This window comes from Thamnophis sirtalis, unplaced genomic scaffold (assembly GCF_051295495.1).
Source record: "Thamnophis sirtalis isolate CommonGarterSnake01/CBP01778 unplaced genomic scaffold, rThaSir2_p1.2 scaffold_8, whole genome shotgun sequence".
NCBI classification, from domain to species: Eukaryota; Metazoa; Chordata; class Lepidosauria; order Squamata; family Natricidae; genus Thamnophis; species Thamnophis sirtalis.
This window is the reverse complement of record NW_028261388.1, coordinates 55,470,053-55,494,448: the sequence shown is the minus strand read 5'-3', so window position 1 is coordinate 55,494,448 and position 24,396 is coordinate 55,470,053. Positions and strand designations below refer to the sequence as shown.

General features: G+C 36.3%; 1 protein-coding gene across 4 annotated transcripts; it reads left to right on the top strand.

Annotated features, from left to right (window-relative positions):
• The first annotated feature begins 663 nt into the window (after window positions 1-663).
• Window positions 664-22,734, top strand: U2AF1 (U2 small nuclear RNA auxiliary factor 1). 4 transcript variants are annotated; one of them, XM_087721713.1, is made up of 9 exons: window positions 664-810; window positions 5,345-5,432; window positions 9,758-9,824; window positions 12,197-12,246; window positions 12,766-12,864; window positions 16,829-16,962; window positions 17,091-17,183; window positions 22,456-22,473; window positions 22,591-22,734. In XM_087721713.1, the coding sequence occupies exons 1-9, from the start codon at window positions 767-769 to the stop codon at window positions 22,616-22,618; spliced, it is 621 nt and encodes a 206-aa protein (XP_087577839.1). In that variant the 5' UTR covers window positions 664-766; the 3' UTR covers window positions 22,619-22,734. The 4 variants fall into 4 exon arrangements, with proteins under 4 accessions (XP_087577839.1, XP_013914179.1, XP_013914180.1 ...); XM_014058704.2 differs by having other exon boundaries at window positions 22,456-22,734; XM_014058705.2 differs by lacking the exon at window positions 9,758-9,824 and adding an exon at window positions 9,005-9,071 and having other exon boundaries at window positions 22,456-22,734.
• Window positions 22,735-24,396: the final 1,662 nt, after the last annotated feature.

The window sequence follows — 24,396 nt, the reverse complement described above, 5'->3', positions numbered from 1 at the left end:
CTTGGCTTACCTCCCCTAGAGCTGAAATTAATTAGGTTCTGGAGAACCAGTTGCAGAAATTTTGAGTAGTTTGGAGAACCAGCAAACACCACCTCTGGCTGGCCCGAGAGTGGGGTGGGAATGGAGATTTTGCAATATCCTTCCCCTGCCACGCCCATCAAGCCACGCCCACGGAACCGGTAGTAAAAAATTGAATTTCATCACTGACCTCCCCCCAATAAGTCACTAGAAGTGGATCTAATTAGTACTTCGATGGGAGACCCAATGTAAATTACTTGTCCCGTCCACGTAAGCCATTGCAACACGCCCATCATCCTGAAGTAAGTCCTCGTCTACGATAGTCTTATTAGAACCTTTCCACGATTTATCAGACTTAATTCATCGCTTTAAATAATGTAAACATTTTATATGATGGCAACTAAATGTCTTTTTAATTGGGATATTAAAAAAAATAGCAATGGTACGATAAAGAAGGAATAAATCGAAAAGGACGATCCTGAAACTAATCCTCTGGAGCGGGTGCAGAAACCTTCCGCTCAGGCTGAGCTACCCGGCGCCAAAAGGAAGAGAGACCGGGCGCGGACGGTAGCACCAAGCGCATGCGTGAAACATTTCTCAGGCGCCCCACCTTTCTGTGCCGATTGGTCGTAGCCACTCGATCATTTCACGGGTGGTGGGACGGCAGATATTTCCGTCGCGGGCTTGTGACGTATTAGGTGGGTGCCAAGGGATCCGGCGGTCGGCCGGGCCGGGCAGGTTGGGAGAGATGGCGGAGTATCTGGCCTCCATCTTCGGTACCGAAAAAGACAAGTAAGTGGTCTCCTCCGAGGTTTTCCCCCTCCGAGGTCCCCGAAGTGCCTGGGATTTAGCGGGGGGAGGGGGGGACGCGACGAGGCTTGTGACAGGGCTCTGGCAGAGACCATTCATAGCAATGGATTCCCACGAGGAGCTCTTATTCTTTCTTTCGGTCTGAGATTCGCGCGTGCGCGCTCTTCAGCTCCAGGAACCCCAAGCGCGCGAAACCGCCGGCTCTTCCGCAACTTGCTGTTGCTTGACTGCCTTATGCAGACTGGAGGAGCGCTCTAGATTGCAATTCGGCAGCGCGCGCTCTCTCGCTCTCTTCCTCTTTCTGGAGGAGGAGCGCGTGGTATAATCGCCCGCGCGTTCTTCCGGAAGAGCCATTCATGGCGGGCTGCTGACGGCGAGGGCTTCCTCAGTCCGTTTCTCCTCTTTGCTTTTCCATTATCCCAACGGTTCTTTTTTATTTGTGGCGGCGGAAGCACACGTGAGAAGGGTTTGTCAGAACGAAGGCAACACTAAAGGCCTCAGGCGGCCCTTTTCAGTATTTTCACTGCAAATAGTTCGGGCGGGAAGTCTTCCCATAAATCAAAAGCTCTTATTGCTAACATCCCAGGAAAAACCTCTGCTTTTAGCGTTCTTCCGCCCTCACCTAAGCATCCCCTCTCAGTTCGGCCGAAGACATTTAAGAGGGATTGAAAAGTTTATCTTGGCCATCACTTTTTTATTCTTTATAATGCGAAGTGAATACTTTAAAGTTTGCTCATAGCCTTTTGAGATCCTCTGAGATTTTAAAGGAATCCTGACTTGTTAAAACTATGAGCTATACACATTTTACTTATTTCTGGGAGGATTTTTCTTGTTTACTCCCCCCCCCCCATATCAAAATATCCCTAAGATAAACATATACAATTGATACATAGCAACACAACCATTAACAAAGTTATTTGTAATTCAAGCAATGATTATTACAGTTCTGTTTTATCTATCTTCTTGACCACTAGAAAGGGTGCCATCCAGAGGTTGGCTGTTCCAGAATAATATCCCAGTGATTAAAAAATAATTATTTTAAATCTACCGCACCACATCACATAAAGGGCAGAATCTTCAATATTCCTTCTTAAAACAAATGGACCAGATCAGTTTGTTTCATTTGAAAAAGACAGTCTTGGAAAAATATAGAAGCCAAACAATAAACAGCTTTATAGGTTAAAAGTGTATCTTTAAATGGTACTTGGAAACTTGGGGGCCATTTAAGTTTCTGCAAATGAGTACTACTCAGCTGAAGTAAATTGTCTCCCAGGCATTGATCTGCCTTTTGATCAATTGCATTTTCTGGATAGCTTTAAAAGGCAGTTCCATGGAGAACACATTCAAATAATCTGTTTTGGAAATGGTAAATAGATAAGTTATTGTCACCAGGTCCTCCCATTTTCTATCAAGCACAACTGCACAGAGGCTTCTGACTGACTGCCATATCCATACTTGACTCTTTAAGTAAGGTACTCTGCAGTTACAGCCTCATATTTTCTATAGTTTTCCCTATACGGCAGTAGTTATTGAAAACAGAGATCCAGGAATGCCTCTTCATTACCATCTCCCCTATAGAAGAGCTTATATACTAGATCCAGTTGTTCGTACCCCGGCCCTTGTGGCTTGGAAAAGGCAAGTAAGGTATGAATCATCCAGCAAATGATGGAGCTTATATGATGAAAATGAATCCTAGGCAATATATTGCAGAGGTTATATCAGGTCCTTGTTCAGACCCCATCCATGCAAAGTTCAAACCTGAGTGAATGAGCAATTTTATCAGCAAAATGTGGCAAAACATTCCACAGTGGCCTGTGAAAAGAACTTTCCTGTTTTTCTTCCAAAGGGGAATGGGTCACTAAACAAAGCTTCTAAGGCAGCGATGGTGAACCTTTTTTGGCTCTTGTGCCAAAAGCGGAGGGAGTGCAGGGGGTGTCGTGCGCGAGTGTGCCACACCCATAATGCTATGCGCACTACCCCAGTAGTGCTGGGGTAGACCAACCTCCCCCCATTTTTGGTGTGCTTTTTTCGCCTTCCCCAGGCTCCAGAGGCTTTATAGGAGCCTGGGGAGGGTGAAACAGCCTCCCCCACCACCCAGAGGCCCTCCAGAGACTTCAGGAACTTCCCTGAAGCCTCTGGAGTGCGAAAAACTGGCCCTACGGGCAAACTGGAAGTTCAGAACAGACTTCCGGGTTGCTTGTAAGGCCGGTTTTAGCCCTCCGGAGCCTTCAGGGAAGCCTGAAGGCTCCAGAGGACTAAAACCAGCCCTACGAGCAAACTGGAAATCTGTTCCTGAATTACCAGTTTGCCCGTAGGGCTGGGATTTTTGCGTTCCAGAGGCTTCCTGAAGCCTCCAGAGGTCGAAAAATGGCCTTAAAATAAGGCTGAAGCTCATCTTGTGTGCCCTGACAAATGGCTCCTCATGCTACCTGTGGCATGCGTGCCATAGGTTTGCCATCATGGTTCTAAGGCATATTCTGCCAATGCAATAAAGGCAACAAAATATGCTTTTTAATACTTGTTTGGTCAATGTCTAGTCTTCCAGTTGTTTCCATAGATTTATTTCCTACAGTTCCCTGATAAACTAGGAGATTAGTGAAAAAAGGGAAATGCCTCAGGGCACTTTTATCAAGTGCTATGGCCATCTCTGGAGATCCAGAGTTTAACCACAGGTTCAGCAAAAGGGTGTGGCAATTTGCTGGGAAAATGCTTAATCTTCCACTCTCCCTGTAGATTGGCAATAGTTATGAGTCTTATCTAGATTAGGAAGTACAGTATAGGACCATGCGTGCCACAGGTGGTACGTGGAGCCATTTCTGGGGGCAACTTCTGGTTTGCGTGTTGGGCTATTTTTCGCTCTCCCCAGACTCCTAGAAAGCCTCTGGAGCCTGGGGAGGGCGAAAAGCAGCCCCACTGGGCCCACCGGAAGTCAGGAAACAGGCCATTTTTGCTTTCCCCGGGCTCCAAGAAAGCCATGTGCGGGGCACCGGGGGGGGTGTCACATGCATAGGTGCATGGTGCTGGGGGGGCATAAAATTATGGGGTTGGGCACATGAGCGTGCTTGATAGCACATGTGTGCGTGCTTTTGGCACCCAAGGCGAAAAAGGTTCACCATCACTGGTATAAGATCATGAAAAATAACTATATAATATTGCCCGTTTCCACATCATTCTTTGTTGAAGATTTTATAAAAAATATAGTCATCTCTAAAATAAATAGGATTTATTTTATTTATTAAATTTATGTGTCATTCCTCACCAAAGGTGACTGATTACTTGGGACATGTATGAAGTCTTGAGTCTTTGTAGAGAGCTCTTTCATCCCAATCTTCCAGTGAATTTGAAATCGACTTGGTTTGCAACATCATGGATTTTTGGTTCACAGTTGTTTAACATCTAGAGATCTAACAGTAGTTTCACATCTATTATCAGTCAGCATTATGCTATAATATTGACAATTCCTGATGTACAACAAGCACTTCTGTTATATATATTCACTATATAACTCTTGAAATTAAGAAGTAATCCTTAACTTGGGCCTAATATATCAAATACTTCTGCTGGTTTTATATGTCATAACCAGTCCATGGTTTGTTTTTATGAATATTGTGCTGTGTTAGCTAAAATCTCTAAATGTTTTTCCCCCAACTAGTAATATACCATAGTAGCAGTAGGAGTACGGAAGTAAGAGTAGCAGTATGGAAAAACTTTAACACTACTCTAAAGGAAGATTCCGTTTTTTAGTTATACTAGATGAAATTGAAAACAGCAGCTTGAATATTTATGTTTCCTAATATCACCTAGTTTTAATTTACAAGGCGTACTATCCATATTTATTGCCCTGAAAATGCTTTATTTCTCTTTCCTCTTATTTTTATTGACAGGAAATAATTTGCATAGATAGGTTCAGGGAATTATCATGAAATATTTCCACATAATGTACGGTCAGATTTTTTTCTACTTTATATATTCTGAGAATCTCAAGATCAGATGTGAAATAACAAGATCTTCTATAGATCTTCACTGATTTAAATTGTTGTATGAAGCATATCTAAATTACATCCCAGTTCAACTATATAGTATTTGGCAATAAGCTTAGCTTTGTTTGTGGAACTTTCAAGGAAACCAACCTAAGATTAGATTGTTAAACTAAGACAATAAATTTTGAGAAGTACAGCATAGTTTATGAAGTGTTTTATATGTAAGTTTATTTTGTTTATATATATATATATATCCTGCCTTTATTATTTTTAGTAAGTAAATCAAGGCAGTAAACATACTTACATTCCTTCCTCCTCTTATTTTCCCCACCACAACTCTGTGAGATAGTTTGGACTGAGAAAGAGTGACTGGCCTAAAGTCATCCAGGCTTTTGTGCCTAAGGCAGGACTAAAACTCATAACCTTCTGGTTTTTTAGCCTGAAAATGACCTGTCTACTTGATTTATTATTTTTATGCATACTGATTTTACTGATCATTAACTTTCAAAAATTTCTCTATTTTTATTTGATTTCAGAGTCAACTGTTCTTTTTATTTCAAAATTGGAGCATGTCGCCATGGGGATCGATGTTCTCGGTTGCACAATAAGCCAACATTTAGTCAGGTTTGTGTATTTTTCTTTTTACAGATCCTCACATCTTTTTTTTATACAGCTATAACTTTTAAAACTTAAGATTTGTGAATAATTTCTAATTTGTTGAAAGTTTTTGTTAGTAAGAAATTAACTTTTCTAAAACCTGCCCTTTTAAATTATTTTATTCTGTAACAGATAAAAATAATACTTCTTTGACTGTGATATGTTAGAAGCCAGCCAGTGATAACCTTTTGGGTCATATTTGGCATAGTAAATAAATGCCTTTTTTTAACTGAAAAAATTAATTTGACTAAAACCACCTTTGATCGTTTTTCTGATAAATAATTCTGTAAAATTGCAAATATGTGTAAATTCGTGCACTTCAAAAAAAAAAAAAACTGGCATGAAAATGACTGTCTCTTCAAGGGAAATATAGCTGAAATAATAGTAGGCCTTGCTGAATGGATTTTTATGTAGCACAACATAGATTTCATTTTTTCATTTCATGCTAACTGCAGTCCAGTCATTTTTAATGTCATTAAAATAGATAATATTTCTACATCCCAACAAGTAAAAATCAAATACATTGTAGTTTAGGACTGTCAAGTCCAATCCACAGGTACAGTCTGGTGCTCTCCAGGTTCAGCTTTAACCAGTTACACTATAATAGCCATGATGAGATTGTAGACATTGTAATCACCAAACTTAGATGTATAATATCTATTCTGAGCTATTGTGAACTATCCTTTAATGCACACTTTGTATTATTTTATTAAATAGCAAACTTTTTAATGTCTGAATTTCCATATATTTCAGCTTTTTATCTCTGAAAAATGCTGAAGATTAAATAATAAACATTTGTTATGAAAACAAGACATCAGTTATTTGTGATGCAGAATTTGCCATACGCAAGCACTGCTTAGTAAAGCTAGCTAAGAAATGTTGAGAGTGCAATGTTTTGCTTCTCTCTTCCCCCCCCCCCCCAAAAAAAAACAAAAATGTGTGAACCAATGATAAAGGGAAAATATTTCAGCTCCCAGGTTGGATAATTTTGCTCATGGAAAGCCTATAGACAATATGACTAGAAAAATCTTTCTTGTTAGTACTGCATTCTTACATCTCATTAGGTTTATAAGGACGAGGACGTACTCATTGCTTTTTACTGTTTTTGTATTCTATTTCTAGTGGATTTCTGAGTGGATAACAACATTGTTACCTACTTACCTTACAACTAAAAATTATAATACTGCTTCAGGATGTTTTTTAATATTCCAATCCAGTTTGTATTCCAAGTTAGTCTGCTATCCAAATATTAACAAAGCCAACCTGCTTAGCTTCCAACCAATGCAAGATTGCTAAAATCTTTAGTAATCAGACATTGGACATAACTAATTTAACAGAAATATTTAGCCAAAAGATTCAAATAATGTATATATGATTAGATATATATGGGAGAAGAAATTGCTTCAGATTACCTGGCAATTAATTGATAAATAAGTTCCAAAAAACTTAAATTGTATCTGGAAAAATGGAGCCTGTTTGCAGATGACACCTTACTGGCACAACATGATTATAATGATTGGTCCTTGTTAACAGTCTTGCTGCCTGATTTATACTTTTTCTTTCTACCAGTAAGATACTTAAGAATTTTATAGAGTGTAAAATAAGATATAAACAACATCAGTAAAGCAGTAATAAATATTAGTACAAATCAAAAGGATTAGCTAAAGAAGATCTTGATTCCTTTCCTGAAAACTGAAATAGTTGAGAAGAGGCTGGGCCTTTGAAAGCAGGGAGATCATGTAGAGGATTTCCCTTATATGTTTTAATATCCAGATAAATTTATAACTTCTTTAGTTTTGGAGTACTTTACACACACACACACACACATATGCTTTCCAACTTTGATCTGCCCTAATGCTTTAAAATTTTTAATAATAAAATGCTATTGTTTAATGCAATCCCCCTCCCCCCAAAAAACCTTTTGGGTACCATGGATCAGTTCAATGTAGAGAGGTTTTTCCGTGGACCAGAGGGAGAGTAGTTTCATATGCTGCCTGCATCCCACAGATGGGGCTTTGCTTTTTTGTGTGGCCCAGTTGCTGGCATGCTGTGGCCCAGTGCTGGTCCATAGATCTGGAGATGGGGACCCGTGGTTTAATACTGTGCTAGTTCAAGGAATGTAAACATACTGTATAAAATTTAATACCATTGTAGATTATTAAACATAAAAGGTTTCTCTGGCATTACAATTTAACTTGAATTTTCCAACAGCTTTTTAACACCAGTAGCTGTTAGATGTAGAACAGAGTGCTAGTTCTCCATATTGTACAGTGGTACCTTGGTAATCAACTCATTGCATTTTGATGCGAACATTTTGTCCTGGTACTCATTGTTTGTTGGGTATTCAACGCACAAGCTAGAACATGTTGTGGTTTTCTGCCTCATCACTCATTATATTATTCCTTATGGAAAAAAATATATTTGGTGGTCATCATTTTTGATATTCATTGCATCTTCTGGAACTAATTAATGGTGAGTACTGAGATACCACTGTATAGTAACTAGGTTATCCTCTATAGATACGCTGAAAGGTCAATTAGCCTGAATTAAGAACTATAAAATATGGAGTAAATTAATTTAATTTGTGTGTTTTCCAATATTCTGTGACAAGTTAGATACGTAACAAGCAATAGCTCTAGCTTACATTATTATAGTTAATGCAGAGGTATATAACTAAAGAATATGTTTTTTTAATCATGCAGGTTCATGCCAGCTTACATAAAAATAGTATTAGCAATTAGAATAAATCATTAATACAGAAACATCAACAATTTATAAAACAATTATTTTACTGTGGCTAAGGGCCAAAGGTTAACACTGGCTGGTTTTATAAAAAGAAATATGCTCTGAAAACAATTTTGTAAATACAGTGGTTTATATCAACTCAAATAAAAGCTCATATAAACTAACATTTTTATTAAGTAACATTGAGCAACTTAAACTAATATGGACAATTCAATTCTGAGATATTAGATTACTAACTTAAACATGGTTTGTTTTTTCAGACAACTTGATATTAAGAAGAACGGTACAAATGTAAGGTTTCAAGTCTGCCTGGGCAAATTCTTCAAGTAGAAAAGTACAGAGGCTGAAAGGAAAATCTTTCTTTAAAGATCTGCAAAAAGTGAACATTTAGAAACTCATATTATTTAAACAGAAACTCCACCAAGAAAAATCTCGATAAGACTGGAGACTATGACAATCATCTTGATATGTTGACATATATTGTGGGCATTAAGCTGTCATTTTATATCTAAACTGAATTGGTTTAATTTTAAATGAAAAGATGTTCAGAGATTGGCTAATGAGTTACAAAGACACTGTTCCACTTCTAAGTAGTTGCTTCTTGGTGAAATTAGTAACTGTTTTCATAATATGAATACTTGAATGGTATTTTAAAAACATGGTGCAAATACAAAAGAAAATAGCCTACAACTTGAAAAAAAAAAAAGCAATTCACAAAAAGTTGTCTCTTTGCAATTGTCTGTTATATGCACAGCAGCCAGTAGAATTCCCCTTTTTATTTTTTTTCCCCGCAGACCATCTTGATTCAAAACATCTATCGTAATCCCCAAAACAGTGCACAGACGGCTGACGGCTCACACTGTAAGTCCCACAGTTGGAGAAATTTTTTTTAAAGAATGGTGTTAAAGAGCCCATTCCTAAATATGAGAAAATCATGTTGGCTTCTGAGCTGCTGACATAAAGCTGTTGCAAACAGGACAAGTGATGGAACTCTTAACATAATGATCAAGAATTTGTTAAATGCCTAAGTATATGCAAAAAAAGAATGGCCTTTAACAAACAAATTGATTAGAATTTTATTTTCTTTAGGAGAATGTGAAACATTGCCCTTATATTGTTAAGAATAAGCATTAGGCATTTATCAAAAGTCTTGGTCTTTTTGTCTGATTTTTTTTTTTTTGCCATTAACGGTAAGTGAAATTTAGAATTTGTTTCACCTTAACGCTCTTAGACAATAGAGATTTCAGGACAACCTTATTATTGTATGTTAAGGCAAACAATTTCAGACATTTTAACGTGGTTTTTATGGCACCAAAGATCAATTATTAAAATAGAATTGTTGCTTTTGAAATTAATACAATAGTAAAGTGTTGTGAGATCTCTATTTTTTAATGTTAGGGTGGTTCAAAAGGGACACATTTTTCTCGTGGGAGAAAATAACATTCTCTCTTTCAGCACTGAGACTCAACTAAAAGTGATCGCCAGACGGAAATCAGTTTGTTAAACTTATTTTCCATAATATAAAGTTGTTGCGTTTTGTATTTCAGACCATTGCCCTCTTGAACATTTACCGTAACCCTCAAAACTCTTCCCAGTCTGCTGACGGTTTGCGCTGTAAGTTCATACAAGTTCCTTCACTGGTTCCCTGGGCTTGATTGTCAGAGCTCAGTGTCAACTGAAGCTGATCTACCATTTTTAGTTTAACGAAGCGAACTGACCACATTTTGTAAAATGTGTGTGAAAATTTTTGTCCTCAAAACCCAGTCTCCCATCCCAAATTTTGGCTACCCACCTATTTTAAATATATACATTTATTGTTTTTTTAAGGAACGTTAAAAGCCTTGAGTCATTGTTCTGCTTCTCAGTCCTTGCCCCTAGCACCAGTCTTTTCAGTCTATTTTTGATAATTTGCTGTTATTCAGTGATTAGATCTACAACAGCATGTTAATTTAATTTAAAATGTTCCATCTATATTTAGATGCTTAAATCACTTTAATTTGACCTCTCTGTGTAGGTACACTTAAAAAATATTTCTTAATTTGAAAACTGAAATTTAGTAAGTAATGGGAAAATGTGGAAATTAATTTGAATTAACTGAATACCTATGTAGTTATGACACATGAAAGTCTTATTTGTCTACTGCATACCAGTAGAAATAAATGATTTAAAGGGGTAAATAATTGAGCCAGTCTATGATTTGCTCTTGAAGCAGTTAAACAATGCAATGATCAAGAATAGTTAAGCACAATCTACTAATTATGGTGCTGTCTCCATTTCCCACTGCTAAATAATATGCAGTGATACATCATTATCTGAACATGTGTTAAATTTTCCTTCAGCCTAAAAATTAATTCATATTTAAGCTATATAGTTTGTTGTGAATTGTTACAATTTTATTGGCCCAAAATCTGCTAGCTGAATATTCAGCAGCAGGTATATTTCAAAATAATGTAAAAATATAGTTTAAATTTTAGTGTTATTAAAGTAATAATCAACAGCATTTTGCTGTTAAGGAGTTGCATGGTTTGTTAAAAAACAATTTGTTATTAAATGTTTACATTGTTTAACTACTGTGCTCCCCTTTACTGTAATACAGTAGCATCAATAGTACATAATAACAGTACTCTGATATTCATTTAATCCAGAGTACTATTTTGTAATTTGATTTATTTAGGATGATCTTTTACAGGAAAATACTTTTATTAAATTTAGGAAAGTCACATATGGCAACAATTGATGTACTGAGAGAACCTGAGCGAGTAGATAGCCATTAATTTACCATATAGATAAATAGCATATTTCAGAACTTTGCTGAGACTCTTTTAATGCATTTTAAAACCTCATAAAAGATTTAAATGTGTAGATATATTTATTAGTGTTTAGTATCCAATTTTATATGTGGTGTTTTAATTTATCTGTAAATGTGGCGATTAGCCAATTTTCCTGAACTGGTTGTCATACATATATATTAGACAATAGTTCCCACACTCTCAGCATACTGTTAACAGTTATAGAAGTTATACCACAATATATCTTGAAGGCACTGGGCTGTTTGTTATACGTTGCTGTTATCTTTATTGAAATAGATGTAAAGTTGATCATAAATAAAACAAATTATGAAGAGTTTGGGAAGCAACTACTTGAATTTTCCCAGACATTATTATTTCAGACTCTTGTTTGTAAGCTTGTTATTTGAAAGTATAAAATACTTTCAATGAACTAGAATCTTTTAAGCTATTCCATTGTATTTAAAATTAAATTAAATGGATATAAACAGCATTAATATCTGTTTACTAAAGGACTTTTGTGCCATCAATTTTTGCCATACTCTTTTATTTGAATTATGTTTAAAACATTTGCGTTTAATAGGTGGCCTAATTGTCACCTAATTGTTCAACTTAAGGCATGGAAATACTATTGCATGGCTTGCTTTACCTGTTATGAAATTTGCAAGATATTTGGTACAAAATTCCTCCTATCAGTAAATGAAATTAAAATGGAGGGCTTATTGAAGGAATGTCATATATGTTGTGTTAATAGCTGTTCAATTGTAGGATTGTGAGCAGTTTTAGTTGTATCACCAAAAAAATAATATTTGTTTTTAGGAATAATAATTTTAACATGATATTCCCTTAGAATATTTAATGTCTTTTCTTATTTTAGTCCTAGAAATTATATTTGAAAGATTCTTACAAAAACTGTAATGTTGGAGTATTTAACATTAGGTTTCCTTAGTTATCACTCAACTATTATGAAAGTATGCATTTGGGTTGTTGATTGAAACTATAAAAATTGCTGGGGTTTTTTAGGGACTTGCAGAACTGCTCATGGTCTACATCTAATTTTTAGCTATATTATATATATATTTACTCCAGTAGATAGCTTCTATTATTATTTCACTAAAAATAATAAACAATATGCTCAAAAGACCTTTGTATTGTTACAGTACAAAACAGATTCTAATTAATGTGACTTGATATTTACAGGTGCTGTGAGTGATGTTGAAATGCAGGAACATTATGATGAATTCTTTGAGGTATGTTATACTGAATAAAGCTTTAGACATTTTTGTAAATGCGAACATCAAGAACTACTTTACTGTAGTTAAAGCTATACTTTCTGATATTTATAATGGAATAAAATATTTTAAAAAATAAATTTCTACCCAGTGCTTTTTTTGGCTACATGTGTGCAAACCTGAGTGAGTAATTAAATTTGAATTTATTATGTTGATCACATAGTCAGCCAGATGTTTATAAACTGGATTTGGCAACTCCATTTACCCATTGAACCATTCCCAAAGACCTGGAATAGGCAGGTGTTATTGTTTGATGGTGTTAAAGGTATCATTGCAGGATGTAAGCTGTTCCAAGTAAAACTGCCTTTTGAGTTTATTCTTATTACTTGCAAACCACCAAAGCCATTTGGTAACTGGTAAAAAATATAAAATAAAGTTTAAATACAATAATCATTGTGATGGCTCTTTATGTATTTAATAGTTTTTTTGTGTCATATTAAAAATAATTCAGTGACAGTAAGCTTTTTGTCTATCTAGGAGGTCTTCACAGAAATGGAAGAAAAATATGGTGAAGTAGAAGAAATGAATGTCTGTGATAACCTTGGAGATCATTTGGTTGGAAATGTATATGTAAAGGTAAGACGTAGAAATGAATATAGATGTAAATTAGAGAGGCATACTAAATGGAATATGTGATTTATTTTGAATGTAAACCATGCTGCATTTGCTAGACTAGTGCAGATCAGACCATGATTGGTCAGAAGAAAAATATAGGATACTTTTGTTATTTCAAGTCTAGAACAAAACCCAGAAAAATTGCAGACTGTTTTATAGGAAGTAGAGAAAGCTTGTTGCACATAGTCCTTTATCAGCAGCATAGCATATCCCACTACCTTTTTCCCAGTTTCCCAACGCTTTCCATTCCTCCACCTCTAAATGTCCTCGGCCACCAAAGTTCCTGAGAATTTTTTTCCACTCATCTCTACTGCCCTGAATATATTTTGGCTTCATTTTGATCTATGTCTGGAACAAAACAATCCAATTTATTTTGTATCTGAACCAAATCCATATTTCAATTTAGGCACAATCTACCCCTAAAATAGCTGCTCTCTGCACATCCCTAATCTACATGAACAACAGATAAATATCCATGCCTGCTGGTTAAAATATAAATATCTTTAAATGTATTGCTTTGAATGGCAATGAAATAATAACATTCTTACAAAGTGTGAGAGAATGTGCACAGTACTCAAAGACAGATGGAAAAATAATCTTCAGAGTGCCTGAGAAGGATTCATTGTAAGGCCAGTGATTCTCAAACTATATAGATGGTGGGAGATAAGACCAACATAGAGGTGGGTCACATTAAGAAAATTCTGGTCCGGCTTGCTGAAGCAGTGGGAACCCTGTCAGAAATTGTTCAAGGTTTTGCTCTACTTTTTCTCTCCACAAGCCTGCAGTGGGTAGCTGATATGCCACAAAATTTGAGAAGCCTATATATATATATATAGGCTTCTCAAATTTTGTCGCATATCAGCTACCCACTGCAGGCTTGTGGAGAGAAAAAGTAGAGCAATATATATATATATATATATATATATATATATATATATATGTAGGTAGGTAGGTAGGTAGGTAGGTAGGTAGGTAGGTAGGTAGGTAGGTAGGTAGGTAGGTAGGTAGGTAGATAGTTCTGTCCTGGCATGTATTTTTGCTCAGCTGTAACAATGATTTTATTAATTTTATTCATACGGCAGGCGGGGGCACACAAACTTATATTTTTCAGAAATTGCAGTACCACAGAATTTGAGAGTTATTAGCATAGTCAGTACAAAATCCACTATAAATGACTGATATGTTATGCATCGAGTTTTCCTTACAAATTCTCTTTTGAAGAGAATGGATTTTTTCTAAATTCTAGTTAGAATACAGAAATGTTCTAGAATAATTAGGTTCCAATGAAACTTTGTCTTTGTAACACTGTTGAAACTAAGCAAGCAAGATAAATAATATTCCGTGATATTTGATACTCTATCCCAAAGGTGTTTTTTTCAAGAGGCAACCTGAATTTTGGGTTTTTCTTTGAAGACGTTTCACTTCTCATCCAAGACTTCTTCAAAGAAAAACGAGAAAGTCCAATTGCCTCTTGAAAAAGAAAAAAAAAGCACCTTTGGGACAACCATGACCTGGATGACTGAGAATCTCCATAGACATTTGATACTTTAGTTGTATTAAAACTCTAGATGCTATTAAAAGGTTATACTTTCTAAAACAGCAATTTCTGACATTCAAAAAGATTTTTATTAAAATATTGTTACAGTAGACAATTAGATTAGAAAAAGTTATTTTCCTCTTTCCCCTTTGAAGCCTCTAGTTTGAGCTAATTTTCATGATCCCTTCTCTTATTTATATTATTTTTATTAGTAGTATTGTCACAAAATATTGTCAGGTAGCTTACTTTAACAAGCTACTTTACATGTATAGAATTTACTGGTTTTTATAATGATAACATTGCATTCTTTTTAAATTCATATAAAGGCTAGATTTTCAAAAATATTTTTGAAAACTTCTATTTTGTTAATGCAAAATTAATATTCTGCTATTGATTATTTGGCTAAAATAAGCTGATGAAAATCAAGATAACAAAAACCATGCCCTAGATCAGTGATGGCGAACCTATGGCATGCGCGCCACAGGTGGCATGTGGAGCCATTTGTCAGGGCACGCGAGGTGCTGCCCTGTCAGCTAGCCAGCGTGCATGTGCGCGCTGGCCAGCTGAATTCACCCTTTTTTAAAGTCAAGGGGAGCCTGGGGAGGGTGAAAAGAGCCTCCCACCCCCAGGCCCTCCTGAGGCTTCATGAGCTTCCCTGAAGCCTCCGGAGAACAAAAAACAGCCCTACGGGCAAACCGGAAGTTCGGGAACAGTCTTCCGGTTTGCTCGGAGGCTCGTTTTGACTGCTCCGAAGGCTTCAGGGAAGCCTCCTGAAGGTACCTGAAGCCTTCGGAGTGACTTCCGCTTTGCTCGGAGGGTCGTTTTGACTGCTCCGGAGGCTTCAGGGAAGTCTCCTGAAGGTCCCTGAAGCCTCCGGAGGGCTTCCGGGGTGGGGGTGGGGGAGGCTGTTTTCGCCCTCCCCAGGCTCTTATAAAGCCTCTGGAGCCTGGAGAGGGTGAAAAAAGCATGCAAAAAATGGGGGGGGGGGAAGGCCTGTAGTGCATGCATGCGCACTGGGGGGTGTCATACATTGCATTATGGGTGTGGCACGCCTGCACATGACTCCCCCTGCGCTCCCCCCATTTATGGCACACGAGCCAAAAAAGGTTCGCCATCGCTGCCCTAGATTGTAGCAGAAAGTTGTCATATAAACTATAAAATAAGCTGTAATTGAAGAGTATGTCAGCTGCAGATAATACCTTCTTTTTGACTGTAACTAAATCTTTGAAACACGCACACAATCTATCATTGATATTATGCACTTACATATTGACAAAATATAATTTTAATTTTTATGTTTTCAAAAATGCCTAGAATTTTATGATAGGCTTAAATGCAAGTATTTCGCAGTGTCTCCTAATATTGGAAAATGCAGGTGTTAGGCATTCCAGAGGAAATGTGTTTGATTTAAATTACTATTTTAACTTATTAATTTAATATATCAATTTATAATATGATATTTTATAATGACTAGGTCTAGGGAGTTTTCAGGAAGTCATATCAAATATTTCTAAATAAGCATTAAAAAGAGGAATGGGAAAGATATGCTGACCTTGCTCCCAGTATTGTAGTGTCTTCTTTTCCCATTTCCATAAGTGACATTATTTTAAGACAGCCAAGGTTCTCTTTGTATTCAAGTAGCTATATTCTTACTATTAAATATCCAAGATCAAGACCAAAAGTGACAGGGTCAATTTTTAATTACATCCAATCAAAAAACTCAGAGCAATACTACTTGAAGTGGCCAAATTCTGTTAACATAATTTTCCTTTCTCGGAAACAAAGGTCTGAGACCTAAATAGGAGCATGCAAAATGCTATGTCACAATATATGGAAACAACATTGGGTAGTATTCCTCTCCCACCCCCTTCAATGTCAACGTTTGCTGTGCATCCCGGAAAAGCCAGCCCCTGCATTATGGACAACATTGAACTGAATTTGCACTGGCCACGGTAGATGCACAGACAGGAGGGGCAAAATACCATCACCAAATTGTGACTGTGAGGCTGAAAAACAAACTATTCAACATATAGTGACAGCGTGCCAAAATAGAGCCTGTAATTATACTTTCTTGATTTCTTATCTTTGACAAATGAAGCAAAATTATATTTAATCTAGACGTATATTTATAATATTCTAAATTTTATATTTCATATTTTGCATTTCTGTCTCTTGTATTTTTATTGAAATGTGATGTGAATTGCCATGTGATAATCAAGAAACAATAATATTGTGGCTTGAAACACTTCCAGAATATCACTTCCAGAATATTTGGGAAAGCTCACTTCATGCTCAAACTATTCTGAAAACAAATATTTTGCACACACCTATTTCTTGCTTTTCCCTCTCATTCAGTTAAATAGAACCTTTTGTAAAACATTATTTCAGTTTCGACGTGAAGAAGATGCAGAAAAAGCTGTGATTGATTTGAACAATCGGTGGTTTAATGGACAACCAATTCATGCTGAGCTTTCCCCTGTGACAGATTTCAGAGAAGCTTGTTGCCGTCAGTATGAAATGGGGTAATAGACCTGTCTTTATGATTGTTTTATGTCTCTTAGAAATTATCTTGTGACTAAAAGTAATTAATAAAATCAGAGAGAAAGCTGTAATATTCATTAATCAGTTTGATTAATTTCTTTGCTCCCAGAGAGTGTACAAGAGGAGGTTTCTGTAACTTTATGCATTTGAAGCCTATTTCTCGAGAATTGCGACGTGAGTTGTACGGCCGCCGCCGCAAGAAGTAAGTATTTCTGTGTTGTGAAATTTCAAAAATATTTTTAAAAAGCATGTTATTTAAAAATAATTGTCAAATTGCGCAAAGAGGCCGAAGAAACACTCAGCTTGTACAAGAAGATTGCAGAAACCGATTATAAACAATGACATAACACAGTTGCCAAAATGAGTCACTAGAACATCTGTAAAAATTACCATGTGTCAGTAATGAAAGATTGATGGGAACATAGAGTGGAAAAAGTAGTTGAAAATGAGTGGATTGAAATATTGTGGGATTTCCAAAATCTTGGCACATAACATATCAGATTAACTGTGATTGAAAAGAAGAAAGGGTGGACAATTGATGTAGCAATGCTAGGGGATAGTATAGAACAGAAGACAGAATTGGAGGTCATGAAGTATCAAGATCTGAAAGTTGAAATTCAAAGTTTATGACATAAACCAGCTGTAGTGGTTGAGTGTTCATTGGTACATTGGGTACCAAAAAATTTTGGCAGCACTTAAAAGATCTGTGCATTAACAAAATTTCAATCAATTACAAGAGGCCATGCTACTTGGATCCACACATATACTATGCCAATTATCACAACACCCTAAGTTCTTAGGAAGAACTCAATATATATATATATATATATATATAGACCAACTGCTAAACAGCTAAATAACTGGCAGCTGTAATTTCACCTTGAAACTGGCATGTATTTAATAATAAATGTACATGCCATCCAATTCCCTCTGAGTGATTTACAACTATTAAAACATTTAAATGCAACAAACAGTAGAAAACACACACATGGCACAAGACAAGAATAACTGCAAAGAAAATAACCGAGAAGGGAACAGAAACAAAGAGTCCCCTCCAAAGACCCTAGGCCAAGGGCTTTAAAGCCCTTTAAAATACTAGCTGGGTGGGAGCCATTAAAATCCCAGGAGGAACTTCATTCCAAAGGATATGCAATGCTGCAGAGAAGGTATGCTTCTAGGCCTTGACAGATGGCTGAACAATGCAGTTGGTGCACTATCAACCCAGAGTGCACCAGACTTACCAGATCAAACTGGTCAGGCAAAAGCTACAGGAGAAGGCATTTTCTTAAGTAACCAGGCCCTATGCCACATAGGGCTTTATAGGTAGTTACCAGTAACCTTGAACTGCACCCAGAAATAAATCGACAACCAATGCAAATGGCAAAGCAGAGGTATTTCTTGTTGTGGGATGCCATCATTCACTGCACTCTGCATTGTGGACTTCAAGGGCTGCCCCAGGCACAGCGTGTTATAGTAATAAAGCCATGAGGTGATCATGACATGATTGATTGTCTGAAAGGCTCCCGTATTCTTAATGGTGTCTAAGGTATATGTTATACTAAAGTTGATAGTGATCATGTTTGTATAGAGAGTGAATGTAAGTAATTCAAAATCTTTTTCTGTTTCAGATTCTCTGATTTAATTTTCTGTTCTCTCAGGGTGTTTTTTTTTTTAGCAGCATAGATAATTTTTACTAAGTCTTAAATATAAACAAAGATTGAAACAACAAATGAGTAATATGGCTCATGATGATGGCTTATAACGCCACATTCATGTAGTATATTTAGATATATTGCTATTCTTAATCTATTACTTATTCTTTTGTGGTTTCATAAAACTGATATTTAATAGTAGTAGTAATAGTTATTATTATTATTATTATTATTGACAAAATCACCATCAGTCAAATGCAAAAAGCCGCACTGCTTGGATCTGCACGTATATTACGAAAATACGTTACCACGTCCTAGGCCCCTGGGTGGGGCCCGACTAGTAACCAATGCCAAATCCGGCGAAACAACTGGCCGCTGTGATACAAGTGTATAATAATAATAGAAATAGAAATCCAATCATTGACAAACACAGTCCGAGTATTCAGCACCGATATTTTAATGCTGTTTGGCATGGAAAAATGCGCCACTGTATCCATAAAAAGGGGCAAAATCACTGCATGTGAGGGAATTGAAATGCCCAATGGCCAACTAATTAAATGCAATGAAAATGAAGCCTACAAATATTTAGGCATTCTGCAGTTGGATAACATCAAGCATGGAGAAGTAAAAACTATTGTCAGGCGAGAGTACACCAACAGAGTTAGGAAAATGTTGAAATCTAAATTGAATGGTGGAAATACAATCAAGGCCATAAATACCTGGGCAATACCAGTTATAAGATACACAGCTGGTATAGTTAACTGGCCACAAGCTGATTTGGACATTTTGGACTGAAAAACCAGGAAACTAATGACAATGCACTACAGTTTACATCCACGTGGTGATACTGTTAGACTATACCTGCCACAAAAATCAGGTGGCAGAGGATTATTACAAGTGAAGCAAACAGTTGAAGAAAAACATGCACTGGCTGATTATTTAAAAGAAAGTCAAGAACATCTATTAATCGAAGTAAAGAACAAAAATCTACTGAAGGCCCAACAGACAAAACAAGAATACAGAAAAGATGTGATAAAATCAAGAATGGAGTGTTGGCAGAACAAAGCACTGCATGGCCAATTTCTGGAAAAAATAAAAGATAAAGTGGACAGTGAACAAACTTGGTTATGGTTAACAACGGTACATTAAAGAAAGAAACAGTCACTAATCCTGGCTGCGCAAGAACAAGCTATCCGCACAAATGCCATTAAGGCCAAAATCGAAAAATCCTCTGATGATGCCAAATGCAGACTTTGCAAAGAAGCTGATGAAACTGTTGATCACATACTCAGCTGCTGTAAAAAAATTGCGCAGACTGATTATAAATTGTGGCACAATTCAGTAGCACAAATGATCCATTGGAATTTGTGCAAAAATTATAATATTAAAACAGCAACAAACTGGTGGGAACATCAGCCTGAAAAAGTCACCGAAAATCAGATGGTCAAGATCTTGTGGGATTTCCGTATACAAACAGACAAAATACTGGCGCATAATACACCAGACATCACACTGGTTGAGAAAAGGTCACAATCATAGACATCACAATACCAGGTGATAGCAGGGTCGCCGAGAAGGAACATGAAAAAATTGCAAAATACCAGGACTTAAAAATCGAAATTCAACGACTATGGCACAAACCAGCAGTGGTAATTCCAGTGGTAATTGGCACACTGGGTGCTATTCCAAAAGCACTGGAATTACATTTAAAACAGTTAAAAATTGACAAAATCACCATCAGTCAAATGCAAAAAGGCGCACTGCTTGGATCTGCACGCATATTACGAAAATACGTTATGACGTCCTAGGCCCCTGGGTGGGGCCCGACTAGTAACTAATGCCAAATCCGGCGAAACAACTGGCCGCTGTGATACAATTGTATAATAATAATAATTTAGATAGGCATTAGATTGAGCAATTCTTTTTACATAATATCTATTTCTATAAAATATTGCTGGAAAAAATTAAGGTTGCAAAACTTGAATTCTGCCATTCCTTATCAAAGGAAATATATGTTGTCATATGTAGCGCTGTGATTTGTATGTCCAGCCAGTATGAAATTCCATGCAAACAAAAGTAATCTTGTCTATAGAATATTTAGAGGGGGGGGGGTCACAACAATCTTCTAGAAGATCTTTAATCTCATCATTCACAATAAAGTCCAGGACACTTTACTGATTTCAAAATTTTTATTAAGTTTATCAGGATAAAAAATTAAAAAGAAAATGAAATTAGTAGGAAAATGAGGGAGGAAAAAGGGAAGAGAAAAAAGTGTAGGCAAAAGCGGGGGAAGAGAAAGAAAAGCATTGGCTTTCAACTCTCTTTAACACAGTAGAATAAGATTAATATTACAGTGTCAATTTATTTTTACATAAAAGTCCATGGCACTTTAAATAAATGCCTCTGGATCTAGAATTTGATGTGGTGCATGATCTAACTGGCTGCTAAATTGCTGGGGATTCCTCAAAGTGGCTGCTGAAAATTAGACAAATCCATAAGGAGCAATGTCCTTAATGGCTCCTATTTCCCTAGTGAGGGTGATTCTGGCAACTAAAAAGTGGCCTAAAACTAGTATCTTACAGTTACAGATCACATTGCAATTGTTTCAAAATAAATACCAGATCAAGAATTCATGACTTGGGCCCATGCTGACGTGGGACAAGCACACAATACTTATGAAATACCAAGTCAACTCTGACCCCAACCCCAGGGAAGAAATGCTAATATCTCCTCCCACAAACAACCCTGGAGAATCTTTTGGTGAAATTAAGCAGTTCAGAAAAAAGATGATGTTGAGCAACCGGAAGTCTCCCAAAGGATTTATTGCCAGGATCTTTCTCCTACTTACTACTCATTGAGAGTGCAGCAATGGAAGCCAGGGCCAATTTCAGATGGGAAAAACCTTTATTCTTGTCCACTCAGAGTTTGATATATGCCAGAAAAATGGTTTGCATGTGTAATAAGATTGCTGCTTATAGGTTATATATAGGTGTTGCTGATTTTATAATACAATAAATGGAACATCAGATGCAAGCCTAGTGCTTCTATAGCAGAGTCAACACACCCAGAAGCAGCTTCTCGTAGTACCCAGTTCCATAAGGTAAAGGGAATTGAAATCACAAGGCCTTACTTTTCAGTTATGGAGCCTGTACTTTGGAGGAGCCTTTCTGGAAGTTATAATGGCCCTCCAAAAGGTAGTAAATAATGTGCTGCTTAAGGACATTGGAAAATGATTGTGTGCCATTGGAGCAGGATATATTTGGTTTTATGTGTTTATTAAATTTCTAGACTGCCTATAAAAACATTTGTGGCATTTCATTAATTTAGATAAATGTATTTATAATTGGAATTATATTTTTTTTTATAAAAATTATTTTTTTAAAAGCAAGAGGCCTAATTTGTACTATTGCTATAGGAATTATAATTCATTCAATTCCATTAGATTTATTTCCGGGTATATAAAGCAAAATACTAAGATTTGTTAATCCTGCCTGGGTATAATTTCCTAATAAAAATATTTCTGATTAGAACTGTGATGACCAATTTTAAACACTATGGCCAGACAGAATGTTTTTATTTGCCCTCTATCTGCAAAGAGCTGAGTAAGAGAATAATCATTTCCCAGCAAAACATCATTGATCTCTGCACATTATTAAGAATACAGGTAAACGGTCTTCAATATTTATGTAATTATGTAATGATGGAAATTATATTACGTAGAATCCTTGAATTATATTTAATATTTTGCATTTATTCCTTGTACATTAGTTTGTGCATAGGCCAAAATGAAATAGTTACACACTGCTTATTTTTATTTAATAGGCATAGATCCAGGTCAAGGTCTCGTGAACGTCGCTCTAGATCCAGAGATCGTGGTCGTGGAGGAGGAGGAGGTGGTGGAGGAGGAGGAGGTGGTGGAGGAGGAGGGGGCCGAGAACGTGATAGAAGGCGGTCAAGAGATCGTGAAAGATCTGGACGATTCTGAGCCATGCCATTTCTACCTTCTGTTAGAAAGTGTTGTAGTTGATTGACCAAACAAGTTCATAATGAAACTTTTTTTAAAAGATGGGCTTCTGAATAAAAATTTGTAGTGATACAGTTTTCTTTGTGTAACTGATTTCTTATAGAAAAACTTTTATCAGTTTTGATCCTGATGAATGATTGGGGTAATTGCAATGTACTGCAGATACCTGATTTTTACATTTAGATATGGATGAAACTATTGTGTATAATATTAAAATATTATATACATTAAAATACAGTTAACAGTTTAATTTTTTCCTCTTCTGTTTCTGCTTTCTGCTTATTTAGGTTAGCCTAGGCACATCTAAACTAAAGCTGTGCAAGGAGCATTTCTTTACTCAGTCAAAATGCTTAGTTGCATTAATCTGTATGTTTCTTTGTTACTAAAAAATGTGCTCTGTGGATGTGGCATTTACAATAAATCCAATTTTTGACTTAAAAATTTAAAGCCTTTTCTCTAAGCATTCCTGAGTAGTTGCTACTCCCAAGTATGCCTTCCCAAACAACCCAATAAAATCATTTTTAGTTACTCTGTTTTGTCATAGGTGCCATAGTAAAACTAAACTTGTTGGGGTAGGATTATCATAAAAGGATAGCAAGAAATTCTGTGTTGCAATTTAGGCATTAGGGATAGGGTAGGGATAGAAGTGACATGCATTGTTTAGAATATAAATTCCTAATCCAGATTTTTACAAACTCAGTAATCAGAGTTACTAGTTCACATACAATTGATACCATATTTGTATGCTTTCATTTATTTTATTAATTTATACAGTATATCTTCCTACAATTGATTCCAAAAACAGTTAATAATATGAATAATTACACAGAACTTTAGCAACATATTGACAATTTCTGGACATCATTAAAAAAACTTTTTCCTAGTAACATTTAGTGGTACAAATTTATCTTCATTATAGAAATTTAATATCAGTGAGACACATCAAAACCTTGAATACTGTTTTTGGCAACTATCTCATTTTAGCTAGTTCTGGAATGAATGGAACAAAATCCTTCCAAATTATCAAAGCTTGCCTAAGCTTTTTAGTTGCTGGTGAAAGATAAGCTGCCAAATAGGCGATTCCTACAGAAACAAACATGCAATTGATTGCTCCCAGTCCAGAGCACCCTGTAAGCCTTGCTTTTTATTTATTAAATTTATATATTTCCTATAGGACTCTAAGGAAGCATACTAAAAATCTTTTTGTTTTCCTGTATCTCCCAAACACCTTTGGGAGATAGATTGGATGGAAACTAAACCAACGCGTTTCCTAGATTTAGAGAATTTTGTTCTAAAACAAGATTAAGACATTTATAAACCTGGGCTACCTTATTGGGAGTGCAAAAATCTGGGATAAGACTGCTACAGCAATGCGAAGTCTGTTTCCTTGTTGCAATCTAGTGGTAATTCACAAACTTATAGATTACTACGTGGCAATTTCCAGTAGATTGCCTATTCTGTGGTTTATGAAATGGAGCACAAAAAAAGGTGGTAACAGTACGTTGTTATCGACGTACATTTTAAAAAACGGTTGCTTGAACTGCGTCCAAGGATGAATCAGCAAAGGAAGAAACGGGTCAGGCTTTCGTGAAGAAATGAAGGAACCTGTCATGAGTCAGCACAGACTGACTAGCGAATCGCCGAGCGGGAAGGATGGTTCCCTGTGTAAACGTAATTGTAGACGGAGATCACTCTTCGCTCTTGCGCAAAAGCTCTGCTTCCTCAAAAAACGACCCCGA

What these genes read in the sequence shown, in the direction of transcription:
- U2AF1 (XM_014058704.2), top strand. Translation starts at nt 767, where the DNA reads ATGGCGGAGTATCTGGCCTCCATCTTCGGTACCGAAAAAGACAA. An exon ending in TTGGAAATGTATATGTAAAG is followed by an intron (nt 12,865 to 16,828) that starts GTAAGACGTAGA and finishes ACATTATTTCAG; the next exon opens with TTTCGACGTGAAGAAGATGC. An exon ending in TACGGCCGCCGCCGCAAGAA is followed by an intron (nt 17,184 to 22,455) that starts GTAAGTATTTCT and finishes TTTATTTAATAG; the next exon opens with GCATAGATCCAGGTCAAGGT.